This window comes from Amia ocellicauda, chromosome 8 (genome assembly GCF_036373705.1).
Source record: "Amia ocellicauda isolate fAmiCal2 chromosome 8, fAmiCal2.hap1, whole genome shotgun sequence".
In the NCBI taxonomy this organism is placed as follows: Eukaryota; Metazoa; Chordata; class Actinopteri; order Amiiformes; family Amiidae; genus Amia; species Amia ocellicauda.
Genome location: NC_089857.1, coordinates 32,233,885 through 32,257,785, shown reverse-complemented (window position 1 = coordinate 32,257,785; position 23,901 = coordinate 32,233,885). Strand labels below are relative to the sequence as shown.

At 36.4% G+C, this 23,901-nt stretch overlaps 2 protein-coding genes across 3 annotated transcripts in view; one reads left to right on the top strand and one right to left on the bottom strand.

Annotated features, from left to right (window-relative positions):
• Window positions 1–2,649, bottom strand: part of agtpbp1 (ATP/GTP binding carboxypeptidase 1) — a 56,943-nt gene extending 54,294 nt beyond the window's left edge. Inside the window, exons 1-2 of the mRNA XM_066711069.1 lie at window positions 2,544–2,649; window positions 721–784 (exon numbers count right to left, since the gene is read on the bottom strand). Coding sequence (XP_066567166.1) covers window positions 721–752 — 32 coding nt within the window. The 5' untranslated portion in view covers window positions 753–784; window positions 2,544–2,649. The remainder of the gene's footprint in view (window positions 1–720; window positions 785–2,543) is intronic.
• A 168-nt stretch (window positions 2,650–2,817) lies between these two features.
• naa35 (N-alpha-acetyltransferase 35, NatC auxiliary subunit) lies at window positions 2,818–23,479 on the top strand. Of its 2 annotated transcripts, none has more exons than XM_066711065.1 (23): window positions 2,818–2,953; window positions 4,098–4,226; window positions 4,475–4,508; window positions 5,895–6,009; window positions 6,786–6,860; window positions 7,535–7,702; window positions 8,700–8,766; window positions 12,693–12,736; window positions 13,050–13,100; window positions 14,100–14,183; window positions 14,595–14,676; window positions 14,830–15,008; window positions 15,278–15,337; window positions 15,830–15,936; window positions 16,027–16,093; window positions 17,225–17,323; window positions 18,176–18,354; window positions 18,690–18,826; window positions 19,280–19,347; window positions 20,757–20,897; window positions 21,274–21,396; window positions 21,997–22,077; window positions 22,732–23,479. In XM_066711065.1, exons 2-23 carry the CDS (start codon window positions 4,106–4,108, stop codon window positions 22,789–22,791), a joined length of 2,142 nt encoding a protein of 713 aa, XP_066567162.1. In that variant the 5' UTR covers window positions 2,818–2,953; window positions 4,098–4,105; the 3' UTR covers window positions 22,792–23,479. The 2 variants fall into 2 exon arrangements, with proteins under 2 accessions (XP_066567162.1, XP_066567161.1); XM_066711064.1 differs by having other exon boundaries at window positions 14,595–14,709.
• The last annotated feature ends 422 nt before the right edge of the window (window positions 23,480–23,901 follow it).

The following is a 23,901-nucleotide window of genomic DNA, read 5'->3' as shown; positions in this document are numbered from 1 at the left end:
TTGTTAGGATGTAGCCTAGGGTTGAGTGTCGGCTTCGGCTAGGGTAGGGTTACATTTATCAGGAAACCTACACTTCTACTAGGCTTGCATTTCTGCTTATTTAACTTAAGACAGAATGAGTTGAGGTTTTGGCATAGGTTCAAGTGTTGGTGTTGGCTAGTGTTAGGTTTCTGGGTTTTGTTAGGGCCAACAATGGGGTAGGTATCTTAAAGGGTAAATCTGCATGAAATTAAACATGAATCTTAAACCATTCCAGTCTTAATGGTCTGATGCATTTAGTCATTGTATAATAGTTGTAAGCAGAGTGTCCCAAATTAGACTTCTATGTAGCCAGGAATGAAGACGTCAGTATTTTCCGCCTTTTGCCTTTAGTACAAGTGCAAGTGCAACATGATGAAGGTCTCCTCACTCTCCATGCAAACACTCAAAAACAATTATCATAAACCCAAACTCCAGCCCATGCTATGAACTGACTGAAACAAAAGGCACAACTTAAACTGTACAAATAAAGTCAGTTATAACATAGCCCTACACTACTGGAAGTCTAAGTTGAAATGAAATTCTAAATCAAAAGTTTGCAAGTAACAATTTGAATTAAGACAGATTGCGAACTGGAGACATGGTACTGCGGAGAAGAAGGTAAACTTTAAAGGCATGTTGCATGACACAGTAAATACACCAAAATACAATAAAGACAGGAGAAGGATGAATAATACGCACCCTTTGTCTGTGGTCGTTCTTGACTTATTCATTTTCCTGTGCTCACTTCACCATTTCAGATGTCCTGTAATAGAGAAGAATAAAAACTGAATATTACTGGAGCCTCACAATTTGCTAAAACAAATATAATAACTGCAATACCTACCTTACATTTCTCAGCAGAATATGTCACTTTGTAACTTAGATCTACATCAAATTAAAATGTTGACCCTACCACAGATTGCAAATTACAAACCTGTACCCTTCTTCATTTGTATGTGTAAGTAGTATAAGAGTGACCTCTTGACAATAAAATAATCCACATTGGGTACAAGTCTGTAATTTGGAAAGACGGGTGGAGCAGATTTGATTTGGTCTACGCCAATGTAGAGTAATTTAAAGGAAATGTTTAAAGGAAATTTGAATGTACTGCAGGCTATTTGGTTTTAAAAGGGAAAAAAGTAAATTGTAAACACAGGAGCTACAGTTGATTCATTTAATATATGCCTGCACTTCAATTACTCTGTAAATATCATGAACAGACCTACTAGACAGTCTGTGCAAAAGATGCAGCTGTTGCAATACTTCTTAAAACACTGGGCTAAAACTTGAATTTCTCAACCTCCCCTTTATAATTTAGCAGGCTTTGCAAACAAGCTGAAAGCAAAGCTATGAGGCTACAGTGCATAGTAGAACTGATGTCTGACATACTTATTAATCAAATAATCAATCAAATGAATTACAACTTCACACATACCCATCATATTAAGAAAATGTGTTAACATTTTCCGTTGCATATTAAATTAAATAATTTGGAAGCAGGTTATGCATTTTAAAAGTAGATGATGAAAGTAGTATATTGTAACTTTAAACTATGATTTAAAGAATGCAATGGGAGCTGCAGATTGTTTCTGCTTTTTTTGGTACCCAACAATTAAACAAAGTCTCTGGCCACATTAATCGCACACTAAAGATCTTAACAAAAAAAGAAAAAAAAAAAAGAAAAAAAGCCTTCGTAAGTATACCAAAGAATTTATTTCTAAAAAGCAATGTGAGCACTTAATCAATGGCAATATAATTTACAGTCACATTTGTCACCAGTAAATCTTTCTACCAAGAGGCAAGAAAGCTAATGGAATGATTCAATCAAGGAAACCTCTCCTGCTGGAGACTAAACACTAGTAGTACTAAACACTGAATTGGCAATATTGTGATACACACAACTCCAACATCAAATGCTATATGAAGTTTACCCAACATTAGTTCTAACTATCAAAGACAGAAAGACTGGTGTCATGGGAACAGACTTTGAACAAGCTGCTGCATCCTGGCTATGACACTTCAAAAAACTGCCCCCGACACAAATTCAGCTCTTTATTCTAAACTAGACAGCTGTCAGGAGAAAAGAAAATCTACTACTGCTAAATAGAAATTATATATATATTGAGGAGGGTTTTAGAATGTGTTTTCTGTATTTGTTTTAAAAGATACAAATACAAAATCCTCGGGTGCATAACATTTTCACATGTAAATATGTAATCATGTTGAAAATGTCGTGAGGCTTATGCATTGTGCCGCTCCGTGTCAGAATGCAATTCCAATCGCACATAGCTGTCCATTCAATTCTCGGTTTATCCAACAAGTAAATTGTGGTGAATAAATGCAAGATCACGCTTAGTTTCGTGGCAAACAGGCCTGACACCTGCAGTGACTGTCACGGCAATATGCTGGTCTTACTATGTTGCAAACATGCCTTTGCACCTGCTTAATACCAGCATGCATTTCTTCCTTTCAATGTACAAATTCAAATCAGTTGCAGAATTGAAATAAAGCTGAATACAAACCAGACACTGAAGAAAGCGCTGCCCCATACGGGAAAGTGATCCTTCAATGTGAGTTACAATAAGATACGCCCCAATGTTTTGATACAAACCCTATACAACTCTGGGAACCAATGTTGTCAGTATTTTCCGAATCTCGCGAGAGTCAAGAGAATGAGGTTTTAGATTAAAGTTTATGGGGCTTGTAGTTCGAAATCATTGGTGTGCGCCGCGCAGGATGATGACGTTTGCAGTGACGCTTGGTGGGACATGTCGTTTATAACAACCAATTGACGTGCTCTTGAACTGCATTCATGTGTAGTTGGGGTACTACGTTTCCCAGAATCACTCGCAACATCTCAAGCGGTGGCCACAGTTTACATGGCTTTTCATTTTAAACCTTTTGGACACCTTTTTAAAAAGCTTTAATCCGGGTAGGTGTAAAAAATTATGTATGAATTGGTTATTTTTAATTAATACGTGTTTGGTTTTTAAGTTATAATTTTGAGTAGGCTGTGTGTAACATCACGATAAATACAAGTAAAAATAATGTGTCAGGCCTCTTTAAGTGTGCAGCGTGAAGCCCTGCTTGTGAAATGAGAATAGGGAGCTATGTATATTTGACTGTATATTGATGTCGTTTAAGTTTCCATGTTTTTCTGTTTATTTGTTATTATTAGTTTAAATTCAGCAATAATGTATTGACTTTTCCATCAGATACAGCGAATACTAAATGCAGATCTTCCCCAGAGGCCATACATTTTGATATTAATTTTCATAATAATAATATACTGTACAAACATGACTCTAACTGCTAGTGGGAATCTAAACTAGGTCTCCTTGACCAAGGTTAGACTAGACCACTGCAATGTATATACAACCAAGTTACTGTAGTTTAAACAAGGGCAGTGGGATGGTGAAACCCAAATAAGTTTTATTATTAATTATAAGTATCTAAAACACAACCTTGCCTAACTTCAAATATTTTACTTTTTTTCACAACAGTACAGTGAGTCCATACATTTGTAATTATAATCTATTCAAATTAACGCTGTGGAACAAACATGTTATTCCAATATGTTTGTCTGAAAGAAATATAAATTGATTAAAATGTAACTCAGAACATATAGACTAAAGGCTTTTGTTAAATGTTAAGTACATGGATGTCAAATTAATGTGAAAATATACCATGATATTTCAGGCTAATTCCTGCTGACATTTTACTGAAACAATAGGTAATAGGGTCCATCCATATTGACAAATACCAGGACCATATAGCACAGTACCATCATGTCAGTGTTTCTTTGAATATTCATATATTGTTTCATTGATGTATAATGCTTCTTTTCATTGATATTGAGTCTGACTGGATATGTTGTTCAACCCCTATGTTGTGTGGCTTTTTGTTTCTTCCTAGGAATTGCAAAGAATGTCATATTAATGAGATTTTGTTTTGCTTTCACACAATTACCAATATGATGTGTCTATCATTAACTATAATTTAAAAATGTTAGGTTGTTTCAGCTGTATCATAGCAAAATTATCAGTTATTTCTGCCAATGAATGCTCTGCCTGTAGCTGCTGCCATGGTGATGAAGTCATCAATGGAGGAGGATGATGCTGGCTGGGGCCTTGGAATTCCAGAAAAGATGAAGAATAATGCTAATTGGGTGGACATCACCCAGGACTTCAAAGGAGCCTGTAAAGGTAAAGAATCATTGCTTGAAATTTTAGTTTTTTTCAGGATTATATAATTGTAAAGTAAATTCATAATGAAAAGAAAACACATGCCAAATAATATATGCGGCCTATTTGTGTGTGTTCTAAGCTTAGGGTCTTCATGTAGCCAGTTCACACAAAAATAAAGTACTCAAGTTCAGTGACTTCTGACTAGATATATTATCAATTTGGACAGTCAGTTAAAATTGTTAATCGGTATATTGTGTTTGTTTCAGAACTGAAGCTGGGGGAGTTGCTTCATGACAAACTGTGAGTACAATGATTTTAATGGCATTAGTATAGAGTGACCGCAAGGTATCTTGTTTACCTAAACTGCAGCCTTCTAGTCATGTGTTTTGTTATTTTTGCTTTGTCATGTGTCAAATAAAAAGTGTGTAGCTAGTTGGTAATTAGGCTATCAACACATATAATCCCATGTCTTCTGTACTCACATATGTTCCTAGCCATGACCTTTGACTGCTGTATGTGCTGTAGTCCAGTTCTTCTAAAAGTTAGCATTTTGTTAGCTTTTCCTAGCTGTCGGTAAGTTTGTGCTTCAAGACCTATAATGGCCGAATGTATTGAAAGAGGGTAACTTCCACAACAAAAAAGATGGCCTAAGACTGTTGAACGTAGACCTTATCTGAGCAATTTTTCTGAATCTCTATGGGAAAAATGAATGCGATTTTTGCGTTAATTTGCATACACTAGTACACTTCGGCTCTCTATCGTCTTTGGTGAGAATCTGTGCCCAGGGACACACAGTATGACAGAACCTGACACAATTGGTGCCACATTCATCTGTGGACTGCCACGCATCCATTTGAATGTAACAAAAAAGTTCAATAACAATCAAAAAAGTGAGTTTCTTTTTTCAAGTCACGCCAAGTAAAACACCCGCAAGTCAAGTCAAGTCACAAGTCAGTGATTGCCAAGTCTAAGTCAATTCAGCTTTTTTCAAGTCAAAGTCTCATAAATTCTGACTAGAGTTAACTCGAGTCCCAAGTCACTTGACTCAAGTCTACATCTCTGCCATCAACACCAACAACATCTTGTAATGCAGACAATATTTCTCTAGGGACATCTATCTAGTTTTAATTTAAACTTTATATTTAACAAATCAAAACAAAGGTGTACTGGTACAAGTAGAGGATAGCCAGGCCTTTGGCAGTATTCAATAATAGCAGCAGGGGAAAACTGTAGAATGAATGAATTTATATGATTTGCAGTTTTAAGTACTTCTAAAAGTCTGTATATCCATAATTGCGACCTAAACATGACAAAGTGGTGTCACAATATGTGCTTGTAAATCATTGTTAACTGCATTTTTCAACATATTGCTGATAGTGTTGCTAGAAAAAACATGGCAATTCCAAATTCACCAAGCCTCTGATAATTTAGTGTAAAACAGATGACAATTTCAAATAATGGTTGTAGCATGTACTTGAATAAATAAAAGTGCCATATCTGTCTCTCTCAGTAATATAGTAAAGGGTCATGGTTACTACAGCTATTTTACTAAAACAATTGTTTTTACATTATTAATGACTACAAACAATAACTCCTAATTCTAATCAGAAAGTGTCAACCATGTGAATCTTACTCTGTTCATGTTAACATAAAGTAATACCAAGTCTGTTCTTTCACTATTGTCAGTTTTGGGCTGTTTGAAGCAATGTCTGCTATTGAAATGATGGATCCCAAGATGGATGCTGGTATGATTGGAAACCAAGTCAACAGGAAGGTTCTCAACTTTGAACAAGCAGTGAAGGTTTGTGTAACAGTTTTTTTCCTGGTAAAATACAAAATAAAAATGAACAAAATCTGATAAAATAATGCTTTACAATTCAAGTAACCAATTAGCATTGTTTTAGAAATCTTTTAATTTGTTTTGCCTGTTCAATGACTGCCTAATTTTCCTTTATGTTGCAATTAATGTATTTATTTTTAATTATCTTTCTTTCTGTCACTTAACATGCAAACAATAATGCAGACTTTGTGCCTACCATTCCTGTTAACTGATTATTCATTTAATAGACTTATACAGGCCAATATTTTAAATTATTACTTTTGGTATGTTTGGTTTTTCTGGTGTATTGGTATCATGGCTATACTTAAGCTCATAATTAAACAAAACTAGAGCATTTCATAATTTGACACAGGAAAAGATTCTTAAATCAATGTCTGTTCTTAAGGTGACCAATTTGAATTCAATCAAAATTGTTTCTTGGTTAGATTGAATTAATCTTCATATATTTCAGTCTTTAGCATCTCACCAGCTGCATGTTATTATTTGTTTTAGTTTTCTCTTATGGGATTTTTTGCTTTTAAATCAATTATTGAATAATCATTCATATTATAATAACTTTTGTCATTTTTTTAAATTAAACTTACTTTGATGTGTGCAGAGCACTGTAGTTTTCCAATTTTAAATCTGTCGAATGTGAGAGGGTTATAATGCAGACACTTACCACTTTGAGAAGACCAGTGTCATCAAGCAGACCTAATACAATCGTCTAGTCTGTTCATTGTTTTCTCTCTCTTCAGGATGGAACTATCAAAATCAAGGATTTGACACTGCCTGAGCTGATTGGTATAATGGACACATGTTTTTGCTGCTTGGTAAGAATTAAACTCCACACAAGTTTATTCCATTGTATACCGCTGTATGATATGAACAGCTGTCCACCTGTATGGTTTACCTGTCCTGTTAGTAGAATGGGGACTCATAGTCCTCTCATCCTGTAACTACCCTGCCAGAAGGACATTTTGTTCCTAATTTATTATAATAATTGAAGATAAATTGATATGGTATTTTCCCAATGTAAAGTATATTTGTGCTTTATATACCAGAAGATAAGTGTGTGTGTGATGGATATATGGATACATGCACTGTATATTCATTCATCCATGAATCCACTTCCATGTTAAGCTTCATTATAGCGGATCGTTAGCCATAATTCACCCTGCTACAGTGTCCACACACAACTACAGGGCAAGGATTTAGAAATGGATATAACATGTTGGATCATTATACAAGTTGTACAAGAAGTATTGGAAAGATGCAGAGCCTGCGCTTCGTTGAGTACAAGAAAGCATTTGATTCAGAATATACAAACTCAGTCATCAGAGCTTTAAGAAATCCTTGAGGAAACCTATATACAGTGCCTATGGAAAGTATACACCCCCCTTTCAAAATGTTCACCTTTTGTTGTACACTGCCTTCACAATGTTTCAATAGATTTTATAAGGGTTGTTTTCAGGAATGATCCATGGCTTGAACCGTGTCATTGCAGATCACATGGCTTGAAGGTCATTCTTTAGCCCAGACGGTTTTCACTTGCTTGTATGTCCATAACCCTGACATGATCGAGGACTCCGCCATGAAGGCATTCGCTCTGGGAATTCTGAAAATCTGTGATATTGCTCGGGAGAAAGTCAATAAAGCAGCTGTTTTTGAAGAGGTAAGGGTACAGTCCAACATACTCCACATGATCTCTTCCAGCTTCACTGCATCTCCTTCTAAGGTTAGATTTTGCAGTGACTTTCATTCCACTGGCATTTTCATAACATAACGTTTAACACTTAAATAGAATTTGCATCATGAAATCGGGAACATGTTTACACTTGCACATATTCTCAGAGGATACATTTCCAGTGATCGCTCAACACTTTTTGTGAATAATAGACCATGATATAATTGTGAAAAACCTTGTTTCTTCCCACAAAGCAATCAATGTAAAGATATGAATGACGTTACAGTTACCAACAACAAACAAATCTATATTTTCCAGCAATTTTGGAAGGTCAGTGTCCAGTTCAGTGTTGCAAAAAACATAATATTTGGTGCATCTCTTTTTCTGCAAAGGTGTTACATGTGTAAATAGCAACAGTTGAGCTCTGTGTGCGTTTCATAATACAGCTGTTCTGCTGATTTTTACTAAAATAAACACAGATGTTGCTGATGTAACACTGTACATATAAGCAGCTCCTGTATGCAACCTTTGAATCTTATTAATCATATGAATTAACTTTTAACAATGAATCTTAAATATTGTATCATAAAGATGTGAAGTAATAATTTTATATTAGTTAAAGAAAGAAATCTTTTAGTCATCTGGATGACTAAATATAATCAAACCTTTTGTAATTTTTTTATTAATTATGTCCATATCCATCTACCCCCCATTTAATAGACTATGTTCAATATATGGAATAACTGCTATATTTCAGGTCTGTTCCGGAATTAATTAAAAAATATTAAAGTTGTGCTTGGAAACTTATTAGATATGTACCATTGAAGACTCATCATGTCACCAATTAGCAGCAAAGAGAACACATTTCCCATTCATGTTGACCTTTAGTCAATTGATAAAGGAAGCAACGCTTAGAAATTACAAATCTATTTTATTAAACTGTGCAGGTGGATAGGTCTAACCTCTCACTTTGTACTGGTTGCAGGAGGATTTTCAGGCAATGACTTACGGCTTCAAAATGGCAAACAATGTGACAGATCTAAGAGTTACAGGTATTTTTCTATATTTGTTTTGTATCTGTGTGTGATTATTTTGAAGATGAATCACATTTGCCATTCTTTACCATGCTGGTTTAGTTACTCCTTTATGTTTATTTGACAAGAACATGATAGTTTAACATGATAGTAAGAACATAAGAAAGTTTACAAACGAGAGGAGGCCATTCGACCCATCATGCTCGTTTGGTGTCCATTAATTACTAAGTGATCCAAGGATCACAAACGGAGACATTTCAGAAGCACCAGGTCAGGTGAGCGAGCCCTCTGCTGAATGCACAAAAAGAAACCACTACTTCTGCAAAGAGTGCCATGGCGAGGTTTCTTGGGGAGGATTATTACCTGCAAGAAGAAACCTCGGAAAAGGATTAAATTAATCTTGTATTTCACTGAATCAGGGTGCACTTTTATGGTGGTGGATAAACACATTTCGATTCATAATGCTTGGAGAATTGGTGAAGACGTGTGTGCATTCCTACAACTACAGTCCCAGCAGAGAGAATCTTTTTAATTACTGGACAGGCTATGCAATCGTCTCTCGTCAGAACATGTAAATATGTGTTAAGGTACGAAGCTTCTGTGGAAGCAACCCTTCGGATCCCAGTGAATCAGGCACTCCCGTCAGCGCTTACAGCAACAGTGGAGACTCTCTGCAGAGAACGAGCTCGGGAAGGAAAGTCACAGACACAAAGCCAGTTCGTTTCGCATCAATTTATTTTGCACATCAGAAAGTGTCTTGCGAGAGTGCCGGTTAACATATTTTGAGATAGAACATCTGTCTATACATGGGAGGTGTGGTTTCGGGGCCAGGAGGGAAGACGAAAGTGCACACATCTCAAGCTTATCAGTCAATGTGTCGTTCAGCTGATTTATGAGTTTGTTTCCTCCCTAGCCCGGGGCCTGTCACGGTAACAGTTCAACAGTTCACAGATAAATGTGTCAAGTCGGCAGCTACATGAAAAGTAATGCTATACATAACATTTCTATCATGTAGGCAGAGTGATATAACTTTTATCCTAGCAATATGTTAATATTCTTAAACAAAATTATGTAAATCGAATACAAATATAGGAAACACAGGGATAGTTTTGGTGCCACATGCCCTTGTTGTGTTTTTGACTTTTGGTATTTTTTGAGGAGCATTAATGAGCAGCATTTATTTTTTTCTGCTTTAAAGCTAAAGAATAAATAAGTTTGTTATGGAGTTTCTCTGCTAACACACAACATTGCCACAACATTGTAGCAACATAACTTGCAATGTTGTGTGTTATCTGGGTTGGGATTTTTTTAAGAAAAGAAAATGACTTTGACTGAAACTAAAGGTTAAAGGTTAATGCGCTACATTTTTTTTTTTCATACAAACCGTAAGTTTTATTTGGATATGTAAGTACATTTTTTTTTTTTTTTTGTACATGCATGTATTTTATTTTTAATGAAAATACTATGGAATAAATACATAGTTTTGATTTAAATTAATCTGATGCCAGTACTTAATGTATAAGGTATGCTGTTAATGTTAAACTACTATGCTGTGCAAATTTATAGTAGGCCTGTATGTGCCTTTTACTTTTGCAAACTCAGAGCAGCTGGACTGTAATTAAGTTAATCGAATACACAAAGTTTGGATCACGAGTATTCAAATAGCAGATTATTCAAAATTCCCATCCCTACACTAGTTTGATGTGGTTGATGCTTTTCATGATTTTGAAGACTTGAATCAAGTCCCCATGTAGTCTCCTCTGTTCCAGGGTGAAAAGGTTCAGTTCCTCAGTCTCTCAGTAGGACTTTCCCTTCAGACCTGGAATAAGTCTGGTTGCTCTCCTCTGAACTGCCTCTAGAGCAGCGATATCTTTCTTGAAGTGTGGAGCCCAGAACTGTACACAGTATCCAGATGAGCTCTAACTAGTGCATTGTACAGTCTGAACATCACTGCCCTTGTTCTCAATTCTACACAGTCTATGTTTGGAAAATTGAAATCCTCATCCTTGCTACATGCAGTCCTGATTACATTGTACAATGCAACATCTTTCTGAATATCTGAGTTGGGTGCTCTGTAACACACTTCTAACACTAATCCTCTGGATCTTTTATTTGAAAGTTTGACCCACAAAGATTCTGTTTCACTACTGGGATCTAATTTGAGTTCTTAAGCCTCAGTTCCATTTTTGACATATAATGCTACCCCACCACCTCTTCAGTTTTGCCTGTCCCTCCTAAACTGTGTGTATCCTTTCAGCTTGTATTCATCCCCATAATTTTCTGGAAGCCATGTTTCTGTTACTCCTACAACATCATAGTCACATGCCAGCACTGTGACTTCTAGGTCTAACATTCTGTTCCATATACTCCTGGCATTTAGGTACAAACATTTCAGGACTTTCCTACTAGCAGTTTCCCTTGGTTTTCTTTCCTTAGTGGAACATCTCCCATTGTCAGAGCTCCCTGCCCCCCTGGTCCCTAGTTTAATAGATTCTCAATTTCTCTGCACATATGCTCTCCCAATGCATTAGCCCCCCTTCTGTTTAGATGTAGACCGTCCAGTTTGCACAGGTCCCATCTATCCCAGAAGAAAGACCAATGCTCCATAAATCTAAACCCCTTTTCCCTACACCAAGTTTTCAACCACGTGTTAAACTTTATAATCTCTGCCAGTCTCCCTGGCCTGGCACGTGGTACCAGAAGTATTTCGGAGAAAACTACCATGGAGGTTCGCTGTTTAGTTTCTTTCCTAACTCTTTAAATTTGTCTTGCAGAACCTCTGCCCTACCTTTTCCTATGTCATTGGTTCCAATGTGGACCATGACCAGTGGATTCCCCCCGGCTTTGGCCAGTAGCCTGTCTACTAGTTTAGGGAGATCTGCAACCTGAGCACCAGGCAGGCAAGATACCATGCGGGTCTCCTTATCACTAGAACACACTGTGTGATCTACACCTGTAAGAATCGAGTCTCCTGCTATAACTACCTCCCTTTTCTGGGGGGAGTGGGCTGCCCTCCCATCACCCTCTGAGCTGTCACTGTCCAACTCAGTGTCCAGCAGTTGGAACCTAATGGGCATTTCAATCTCTTGGGATGTCTCTAAGGGATGTGCACGCCCTTTTTTGCCATTACAACCTACTGTAACCCAACAGTTCTGTACACTTTCCTGCTCTCAACTCTCCTTGGTTTTGGCATGCACACCATCTCTCTGATGGGCTGATTGACCAATTCTTCTATATCACTAATACAGCACAGATCAACAAGCTGAGCCTCAAGATCATGGACCTTGATCTCTAGGATTTCAACATGCCGACAGCGTTCACAAATGAAATCTTCTTGGATGGGTTCATCCAGGAAGGCATCATTCTGCAAACCTGACACTGTAGTGGCCACATGCTTCTAAATGTTACAGTTTGTTTCAGTCTGGTTTCAGTTTGATTCCTGTTCCCTTGTCAACTGCTTAACTTTTTGTGACTGAGAAACAGCTGCTTTAAGTAGCTTTTATCTACCTGCCACCAATTCACACCTAACTGGCTCCACCTGGCACAGAATTCCTGCTAGTCCTTGACTAAATCACCTTTTTACAACCTATTTACTTTCACCAACTCAGCAGCTCAACTGTATTGATTTCAATTAAGGTAAACTACAGACAAGATTAACTTCAATTACGGCAAAGTTTAAACAAAATGAGGAATGCTAAGTCTGGTCTGAAACTAGGAAAACAACAAGATGGCTGCCTCTCACTTGTACTCTACTGTGTCTGTCGGTGGCAACTTGTAAATACTTCTGTTTCTGTAAATACTTATTTTTTTACAGAAACCAGACTGATTTTGATACTTATAACCACATATGTATTATATTTGATATTACCAAAATGTCCAAGAATCTTCACTGTGAGTAAAATTATCAATGATGTTTTGATGTTAATACTCTCTCCTTATTGCAGGCATGTTGAAAGATGTGGAAGATGATTTGCAAAGGAGAGTAAAGGTATTGTTTTTATAATTAACAGTTAATGCCAAGGCAGAATCTGTTAAATTATTGTAATGTAGGCATGCTTCATCATGGATATTTGCCTTTAGGATGATTAGGAATTTGCACTTTATTGTAAATCTAGGATATTTATCTTGCTCGTGTATCGGTAGTTGCATGAATAGTCTATATAATTTACATTTTGAAATATTAATATTAATTCAGATGTTCTCTGTGACCTGTGTGAGATCAGTTATGTGGGAAATGGCATTAATAATATGAACATTGCTTAGTGTAACCTTTAACTCACTTTGTTCACCTTGTCATGCAGAGCACAAGGAGTCGTCAGGGAGAAGAGAGGGACCCAGAAGTAGAGCTTGAAGTAAGACTAGATTTATCCTGCCTCTGGGGATTCTTCAAAAAGCAGAACTGTGGGAGACCATGAGATTTGTTAAATCAAGTCTGGAATTTCAACTTGTTTTTGGAATATATAAAAATAGAAAATGTTCCGAGCCATGTTGTTAAAGCTAGTCATCCCCAGAGAGAAATTATAGTCCATTCGTTTTGAAGACGATGTCCCTTTTACAGAAGCTTGGTGTGAGTTTATATCAGTGTGGTTCAGAGCAGACATAGTGTGAGCAGATGGCGATGTTGTTATTTATATTTCTGAACGTTGATATTTATGTTTCCAGTTGACAAGGTTTATGAAGAGACAAAGTAAAATGAATGCTTTATTTCACTTGCCATGATGTATTTATGTACTCACCAAGGAATTATTATTTTGGCCACCGGACAATTTAGCCTGTGCTTACGCACTCCAAGAGTTTGGTGTGTACATATTGCCAAATAAGGTTAGACTCATTTCAGAGGCAGTTCATTTCAACTGTGTTAAATGTACAAGTTCAGCACTGAAATCAGCTGTGCCAATTGTACCTTATTTGCCTCTTTCTGCACTTGGGTTTTAAGCTGTGTCTTTAGTTTCCCCTCAGATGATTATAGAGGTGTTGGAGGGAAATAATATGACTGTGCCTAAGGAGTCATCCTATGATATTTGTGTGTCCTTTTGTGGGTGTCTTAGTGATTCATTGCAGATCTTTTTAGATTGTTGTTGTTTGCTATACAAACTAATCCACTACAAATTTCACCCAAAAATATTATTGAAGATCAAATTGAAGGAAATAAGGTTAAGAAGTACATCAGGATTGTTTGTGTGACACTGCATAAAGCTTTATGTGGAGGTGCAAGACCATTACATTTTTATTGTCTTCCTCTGTCTACAATATAATAGGTTTTATTTATTATTTGAATGTTTATTCCAACCAAACTAGATATCTAATCAATTTGTGCTGGTTGTGTGTTTTTCTGTTTTTGTGTCAAATAGCATCAACAGTGTTTGGCACTTTTTAGCAGAATTAAGTTTACACGTTTGCTTCTGACTGCTCTAATCGCCTTCACAAAGAAAGAGGTGAGTAATCTTTTAACTTATCTACCATCTGTTTAATTGAACTGGGTTAGCACCTGAAGCTTTTCAGTTCATATCTGAAACCAAGCCTTCATATTTATACATTTGTCTTTGCTTTAAGCATGAGAAAGGAAGAAAGGAAAACATCAGAAGACATAGAAGATTAAAACAGAACCAGTGTAGTATGACATCAAGATGAAAACTGTTGGTTAGCATAAAACTGACACCTATTCTTCACATAATCGCAGAACTATTTGAATAATCGGCAAAAGCAGACTCTTCCAAACTGAAAATGAAAAATAACTTGTGAAGACCATATACTTTTTTTTTTGTTTTTTTTAAATGAATTTAACCTTGACATTGTATTGATTCATTCCCAAACCTCTTAATGATCTGCTCCGCTCTGTGTCTTAGACTAGTTCAGTGACAGAAGCTCAGAAGCTGATGACACAAGCTGCGGACCTCCTCTCGGCTATCCATACATCTATCCATCATGGTATCCAAGCCCAGAACGATACTACAAAAGGGGGTGTGAAACAGATCTTGTCATGATCTCTGTTGTTTAAGAGTTTTGATGCATAGAGTTGGGTTTTGCTCATTGTCTGCAGTGTTTAAAACTGTTCTTTGTTTTTGTTTTTGGGGTGTTCAGATCATCCGATAATGATGGGATTTGAGCCACTCGTGAACCAGAGGCTACTTCCTCCGACCTTTCCTCGCTATGCCAAAATCATTAAAAGAGAAGAAATGGTTAACTATTTCACCAAACTGATCGAGCGTATTAAAACTGTCTGTGAAGTTGTCAACACCTCGAATTTGCACTCCATACTGGTACACCTTTACTCTCAATTACTTGGAAGTAATTGCATGTACCTCCATTGCAAACTGTTTTTAATTATATGCTTCTTATACATATGTATTTGTAGAACTCTAAACACAAATTCTGGTGGTAACTCCAAGAAATGTAACAAACGGGGTTTTATATATATAATTTTTTAGATTTGTTAGTAGATTACTTCTCTCACTAGCCAAGTGTGTTTTTAAATTACTGCTTGTATTATGATTTTTTTTAATCTAATCCATATTTTATTTTCTCCTAGGATTTTTTCTGTGAGTTCAGTGAACAATCCCCTTGTGTTCTTTCCAGATCTTTATTGCAGGTAAGGATATGATTTAGGTTGTTTTAAGGAGTTTAAAATGAGTATTTAGTAGTATTCTTGATACATCAATGTTGCCAATATAGTGACATTGTCTCAACTGAGAATATTGACCAAATTAAAATAGTACATCATTAAACCAATCAAATATGTGATTTAAGGCAAGGTAGAGCTGTTCTTTAATAGTCAAATTAATAAATTGAAAATCACTCTATATAATATGATGTTTTAATCTAAAACCCATAAATTACATCATGGACAAACTGCTTGTGTTTTGAATGATGAACATAAGTAGAGAGTAAACAAATGTGTGACAGAAACAAAAATGGACGAAGGTTAGCATGAGTGTTTTGTAACAGAACACCCATTGTAAGGACATGAGTAGTGCTGATCTATGAAGTTCTTTTTTTCAGCTTTGTATTTCATAAAGATTGAAAATTGTTCTATAAAAAGAGGGGTTTACTAATTTATTTTATACAATCCTTTATCCTACAGACAACCTTCTTGATAGACAACAAAAAAGTATTTGGAACACATCTAATGCAAGACATGATAAAGGATGCTTTAAGGTATTTTGTGAGCCCTCCTGTTCTGTCAACCAAGTAAGTATGAATTAATTGCTTTGTTGTTGTCACACACAATTGGCATTGTTTAAAATAACATAACCTAAAATGACCAATTTTCCTTTGCAGATGCTGCTTGTATAACAATCATCAGGCTAAGGATTACATCGATTCCTTTGTAACACACTGTACACGGGTAAGCATTGCAGTGCGACTCCAGAAATGCTTTGTATTGAACTAAATATTTCAAGTCTTTTATTTATTTATTAATTAATTTGTTGGTTTGTTTTTCTCAGCATAAACGATAAACTATATCGTACAGACTATATCAATATATTTAGCATATACATTAGGTCAGATCTTTGTAAAGAACAGAGTCAAAGAGACAGGAGTGCTTTTCTTTGCTCTTTCTGCTATATTACTCTAATACCTTGTTATGCTTGAATATGTCATCTTAAACATATATTGCACACCATAATGAGAGTCTTGTGAGTGTAATGACAGGCCAAATATATCTTCCTTTTACTAGGAAAGATTTACAACTGGTGCAGGTGTGTCTGTTGCCTAAAAAATACTTTGGGTGGTTACATTTTAACCAGGTTCTTTGAACATACCACAGTCTCATTTTCTTTTTCATTTACTCTTCATGTTGGTCCCCTTAATAGTACTGTTGTATGTAGAAAACTGCAATAAGAACCATTTTACAAAATAAACCTAACATAATCTACTTTATAATACCACTTGACAGGAAAAGGTTACCATCTGAGCAGCTGCTGATTTGATATACAGTTAGGTCCATAAATATTTAGACAGTGACACAAATGTCATCATTTTGGCTCTGTATGCCACCACATATAAAAATGGGTGTAATTTCTACACCGTTCACCCAATTTGGATGTAACTCAAATTAAAGGAGAGTCTATACTTAAATAACATCTTGATTGTTTCCTTTCAAATCCATTGTGGTGGCATACAGAGCCAAAACGATGACAATTGTGTCCTTGTCCAAATATTTATGGACCTAACTATGTGTGTTGCTTACCAGAATCCTTCCCCCAATGCTTGGGTTTCCATAGCAGCAAGGGAGATTTCAATTTAGCAGGGAGTCCCTGGCTTAATTGCACATGTGTGCCTCTGTACAATATGAACTGAAATGAGGCAGGTACAGAATTATGGAGCTCAGATTCAAGCTGTTTAAAGGTACAGGCAGACATACGAAAGTGTACACATCATGACCCTCCTTTTCGATCGTTTTTTCTGTATTAAGCCTGTCATTTGTGTAGTTGTTTGAAGTATGTGTTCTGGTCTATTTTCTCTGTCTCTCCAGCCTTTCTGCAGTCTGATTCAGATCCATGGGCACAACAGAGCCCGGCAGAGAGATAAGTTGGGTCACATTCTCGAGGAGTTTGCTACACTGCAGGATGAAGTAAGATTTGTCTGAAAAACATCATAAATACATTCACTTCGAATAGAATAATAAAAGCTAAGGTACAGCTTTGTTCCATTAATATAAATATCTAAATTATTCTAAGAAGTATAGTACGGTTGGATTTTTCACTGATTCAGGATTCAGGATTGCAGCTTTATATATATGTGTGTGTATATATATATATATATATATATATATATATATATATATATATTCTTGTAGTTTATTTTGTATTTCCATTGTCCCAATTGTATCATTTGCTGTGTTTTGGATGACAAATGAGGAGGCACTGGGGAACAAACTAGGCATCTGTGGCATACGTCTTAATTAATGAATTACCATTTGAATTATTATAGTGTTACAGCCTTTTTTTCCATTAATCTGTAGTAATAAAAAAGTACATTTAAATTGCTATGTAAGTATATCTGGCTGAGATGATAATGGATAATAATTACCTGTAATAATTAAATATCTGGTAATAGTCTTCATATTATTATCCTCTGCTCAGCTCTGCAAAACATCTGCTTAAAACATCATAGCATCCCTGGGGAACACTTTGAAGAGCATGTCAAAGTAAACTACTCAAGAGGATCTGTGTTATATAATACTAAAGAATCTATTCTGCAATGTGTTCAGGGTGATGCGTTTTATAATTTTAATAATTCATAATTTAAAGAATTGGTTATAGAAGGGGCAGATTCTTTTTCTGGCCTGTTTTCTTTAAAGGTTTTCTTTCTATGATGCTAAATGGGGTTTAAATAATGTATTTGAGTCTTGCTATATTAAGAAAAAAAAAAACATTATGGTAATGCATATCGGGACGACAGAGTGCTCTTCCCTCCTCTCCAGGCTGAGAAGGTGGATGCGGCGCTCCACGGTATGCTAATGAAGCAGGAGCCACAGCGGCAGCATCTGGCATGCCTGGGCACCTGGGTCCTCTATCACAACCTGAGGATCATGATCCAGTACCTCCTGAGCGGCTTTGAACTGGAGCTCTACAGCATGCATGAATATTACTACATTTACTGGTATGTGTGAGGTGCCTGTCTGCAGCAGCATCTGTAGCTTCTTATACACAGTCATTGCCTTGTCCTTTTACTGAAGATAGTTATTTTACAATTTCTGTGTTCGAATGTCTCATTTCGTGTTCTTAAATTTGCATCGATGAGTCACCTGCATGTTTATTTTCCCATACTGTTTGATAAATTCTAAATTCCATGTTGCTGTATACTTGATAACTTCACATTTTAGCTGCTTACTTCCGGTAGTAAGTTCTGTTGAGTATCTTGAGACTGGCTCATATGAGTCCAATGCCTTGAGCTCTAGAGATGATACCAGAGAAGTTACTGGAGGCTATGTTCAGGTACCTGTCCGAGTTCCTGTACGCCTGGCTGATGTCCACGCTGAGCCGCGCTGACAGCTCACAGATAGCCGAGGAGAGGATCATGGAGGAACAGCAAAAAGGACGCAGCAGCAAGAAATCCAAGAAGAAGAAAAAGGGTAAATAAACCCCCACCTGCATAGCCCACAGGAAATATGTGGATTATACCTGTGCATATCATCTAGTTACCTTTAGTTTAATACAATCATTCCTTATCACTTTATTATTAATACCCATATTATTTTGTACCATTTCTATATTAGTTAATTATAAAAGAAGAAAATCTGTTCTGTGGACACTGACACCTTTTTGTTTATCGTAACTTCTCTGAAACAATTGAGGGTAATATTCACCTGAATGTTTTAATGGCTCACCAAGAGACGTTTTGGATTATAGTGTGTATTCTAAATTAGTCAAAGATTGCTCCAGATTTAAGGAATCCATTTCACTCTTGAGAACTGTCAAGGATACATTTACTGAAAGGATACATTTAAAGCAGGATAGAAGGTGGAATTTGACCTACACTAGCTTTTGATTGTTTTTTCTTTTTCTTATCATTTCCCCCTCCACAGCGCGGCCCCTAAGCCGAGAGATCACCATGAGTCAAGCTTACCAGAATATGTGCGCTGGCATGTATAAGGTATTACCTTGATTTTGATTTTATTTATATTTATTGGTTCTATGGTCTCCAAACAGAAAATCAAAAGACTGTTAATACAATTGATGGATAATTTTTGCTCCAGCACAGGGATGCTCTCCTGTAAATGATCTTTGGAGTGGTTTTTTTTTTTATTGTTTTGTATGTGTGCATATTTTACTCTTTCTCATGAACTATTTTAAAAACATGAAAAGAGGGTAAGCAGATAAAACTTGACCATTCATCTGAAAACCTTGACTACATCTAAATCTTTTGGGTTTGTTTTTCTTGTAGTTGCTCGCACAAGGTGCCTTTTTTTCCCCTCCAAGTGTTATAGAGCCAGTGAAGGGGAATTTGAGAGAATGTCAGATTGAAATGGCTTTCACCCTTAACCTCACAACAGCTCAGATGTATGTTTTCCTTTTCCTAAAACCCTGAGGAGCCCTGTTATTACACTCTGCTGCATTTGTGTGTGCTACATAGTCAAATTGTAGACTAATGTTTGAAATCTGTAGATTTCTGCTGTATATGTATTTTAATCCTGTCACATGTAAAATTTTAAATTACCATAAAATGCAAGTATACTACATTTCCTTCCAGAGTAATGTTACACGCAGCTCTGATAATGTTGCTCAGTCCAGCTAAATTATGAAGAAACTGACTGTAACAAACCCCCAGAAAGGCCACGTGCACAGTAGATAACCATCAGGAAACAAACAAATCTGATAAAAAGCTTTGTGTGGGTGACTTAAAAGTAACTTTTCTGAACATTATTGTTTCCAACAACTTGTACCATATGCCTGCCAACAAAGGGACAGAGTAGGGAATCCTTTCTTGTTCTGTGTTTATACACAAAAAGATGAATAGGTCTGCACAAATTGTGGTAATCAGAGATTATTTACTTACTTATGAATCTGTGCTTGAATTCCTGTGTGCTTTGTGTTTATAATGTGTCATTCTTGACCTGCATGTGTTATGTCTTAAAGGTAAGAGCACTACAAGCATTAAATACAACATATGCTGTCTTCATATAATTAGAGGAATAATGCTCAGTAATTTTAAAGCTCAAAAGTGTTATTTTTTTCTGTCAAAAGCAGTCATTCAAAGGAACTTTTTTTTATCTAAACCTTTAAAACAAAACAACAGTCTTTTCTATTTGTTTGTATTTGATTCTGATTTCTGAGCTTTAAATCAGCATGTTTAGAATTAGGTTGAGCCTTGTTCATACTTCATCTAGACAATTAGCCATAATCCCCTTTGCTCTAAATCTCTCTAAATCCCTTTCAAAGTAAACACTAGTAAAATATTTTGATGTTTTCAAGGATGCAGGGGATGAGGTGAAGAGAGCAGTGAGGCACAAATGTACAATTAATCTCTAATGGAAGCAAACCACTGCTTTTTGGTTTTTCCAGACAATGATTGCATTCGATATGGATGGGAAAGTAAGAAAGCCAAAGTTCGAGCTGGATAGCGAGCAGGTCCGATACGAGCACCGTTTTGCCCCTTTTAACAGTGTTGTGACTCCTCCGCCAGTGCATTACATACAATTTAAGGTATGGGTGAATGACTGCATGTCAAAAACCATGTGTTGTTTTTCCAATTTGATCTAATCTCTCCCAGTCTTCTACGTGTATATTGAAGTCTGTGACATTCTTCCTCTGATATATTTCTTGTGAGATTTTCTTTGTAACCATCATGGATTTATGTTTTAAAGCCACACTGTTATACTGTCTATCTAGCCAATACTTTGACTTCTCTATTTGTTATATGTTGTTTCCGATGGAGCTTAACAGGTCAAGTTATACGTTAATAGTCATTGGTCAGTGTAGGACTACCATACTGGTCCTCATTTGATCTGTTGTTACGATCTGCTAAATTAAAGAGACCGTTTCTCCTTCCCTAATCTGCCTCATCTTGTGTGATGTGCAGGAAATGTCTGACCTGAATAAGTACAGCCCTCCTCCTCAGTCTTCAGACCTGTACATGGCAGCCAGTAAACACTTCCAGCAAGCCAAGATGATCTTGGAAAATGTCCCCAATCCAGACCCAGAGGTGAGCGCTAATCACTTGAAATGTAGTTTCGATTTTTAAAATGTAACTAACATCCTTTTATGTTAGTCAAAGGGCATTCTTTTGAGGTTGCCTTCTTTGGGTTTTTTCAGTTTCAATGCAGAGATTTAATGTCTGTAAATGGCTGTAGTTAGTAGTAACAACCCTTTTTCGCCAATGTTTCTTCCATTATTACTATTACAAATAAAATCAATTATATATATATATATATATATATATATATATATATATATATATATATATATATATATATATATATAATTGATTTATTTATTTTTAAGATTCTAAAATGGCAGTCACATAAAAGCTATCATTACAGAACCACTAGATTTCAACTCCGGTATTACTATTCACATGGGTATTACTGTAATGAAACAGAGGATATTTGAAGATGTAGGATTACATCTTTTGTGGCGGGATAAAAGCTGCACAGAGCACGGATAGGAGATGGAGGGAACACTGCTCTCAGACATTTTCAGCTTTATACAATCTGTGCATATGTACTCATTGTAAAGTATTTATTTTCTGTAAATGTAAGATTATGAAGTGTATATGGAGTCAAGATATCTTTAATGTGTGCAGGTGAATCGAATACTGAAAGTGGCCAAGCCCAACATTGTGGTGATGAAGCTGCTGGCAGGAGGCCACAAAAAGGAGACAAAGGTAACATTCAGAGTTAAATTAATCAAAAGCATTACTGTTTCAATCCCATCATCACAGAGACCTAGCGGACACTGTCTACTACAGTTTTGACCTTCAGTACAGTGAAACATGTATTGTATTCCCTAGCAGATATAACAGTCATTACCAGTTGGTGTTGTTCTGCAAATCTGACTTACTGACCAAATCATACCTCTCTTCAGTAAGCACTATTAAATGCTAGCAGCTCATGTATGTGTAATAGACAGTATCAGTTATTTCTTAGAAAGTTTCAATGTGGTCCTTAATATGGTGTGCTTTGCTTATTTTAAACATGATCTCATTTTCATTTGAAAGTAACAGTGGAGTGCTGTCTTACGAAAGCCATTACAGTGGAAGTGTTTGTGTAAAAAGTAAAACGCACGTTCATTAAAATGTCTGTTTTTAAATGTTCTATTTTAAGTGCCTGCTGAAAAACTGGTTGATGAGAAGTTTTGAAGTATCCCAAAAGCTTTCATCTTTCTACAATCTAAACAGTGTACTTACAATGCCACAGAATATTCTTCGAAAGCAACGTGATACAAATCACAATACGAAACCATGCAGAGTGGGGTAAACAAACGCCCTCTGCTGTCCGTCTCTCTCGTGGGTCTGATCCATCCTCTCTTGTCATTTCAGGTTCTGCCGGAGTTTGATTTCTCTGCTCATAAATACTTTCCAGTTGTGAAGATAATTTAATGAGAAGTTACTTTTTGAAAACTGGGTGAAGTAGGACTGGTGTAAAGGAGTTTCTGAAGTTTCAACAGTTTCAGCAGCCTAATGGTCACCCACAATGCAGTCATTACACGCAAGCCTACCGTTATGGCTTTCATATGCTCCTATTTGTACTGGTCTATGATTTCCAGAGTTTGATTGGGATGCAGTGTTGGCTGCTTCATTGGTGATGGATCTGCTCAGTGAGCCATTCTTCTTAAGTTAATGACAGTGGTTTGAAAGCTTAGTTTTATTGATTTTAATCAAATCTTCCTATACTTTGTAATTTGTTGCAAGGTGTATAATTAATAGTTAGAAAGAGATAATTTTCAATTTTTCATCTTTGGCAAAAGGTGCCTCGAGTGTTTGATGTAAATAACTATTCCTGACAGTTTCAGATAAGCTTTACCTTTACCAGCATCAGCCACATCCGTAGTCTCAGGGCACTGTGGAAAGAAAAAAGAATGGACAGGAAATAGTGTGAGTTATGGAAGTCATATTAAAAATCTGTCATGGTTCACTGGGCAAATTACAAATGATGTGTGAATGGTACCAGTGAGAATTGAGAAATATGTATTTCTGCATGTAATGCATACTCGATCAGATGCTGTTAGTGTGTGTTGCAATGCGTGAATGACTGCAATAAAACTGGGAATAAAATGAATTCCTTTTATACATGTCTACTACAATATTGATGAAGCATGATTGGTTACCATATATGTAACATGTACACATTTCAGTGCAACATTTACATATTCAGAACCAGGGGCCGGATGCATAAAGTTATATTATACTAGTTCTAAACCATTAGACCGGTCTTAATTTCACCCCATTCACACTGAAACAATTGCCGGCAAATCATTAACTGACATAACCAATCAGAATAGGGTGGAATTTTTGAGACCACAACACAAAGGTTAAGCCGCCTTTGACCAAGAACGTGTGACTTGTGACTGTGGTAATGGCGGAGGCTCCGGTCGCTGGAGCACAGGTTGGTGGGTTCAATCCCAGGTGGCGACACTGCTGCACTGCTAAGGGCATCTGCTAAGAAATCGAGTAATAATCAATCAATCCTTTTCCACACGTCTGACCTGA

Coding starts and splice junctions, on each gene's coding strand:
- naa35 (XM_066711064.1), top strand. CDS start 4,106: ATGGTGATGAAGTCATCAATGGAGGAGGATGATGCTGGCTGGGGCCTT. Junction 7,703..8,699: donor AAGCAGCTGTTTTTGAAGAG/GTAAGGGTACAG, acceptor TACTGGTTGCAG/GAGGATTTTCAGGCAATGAC. Junction 15,937..16,026: donor CCTCCTGTTCTGTCAACCAA/GTAAGTATGAAT, acceptor TTTCCTTTGCAG/ATGCTGCTTGTATAACAATC.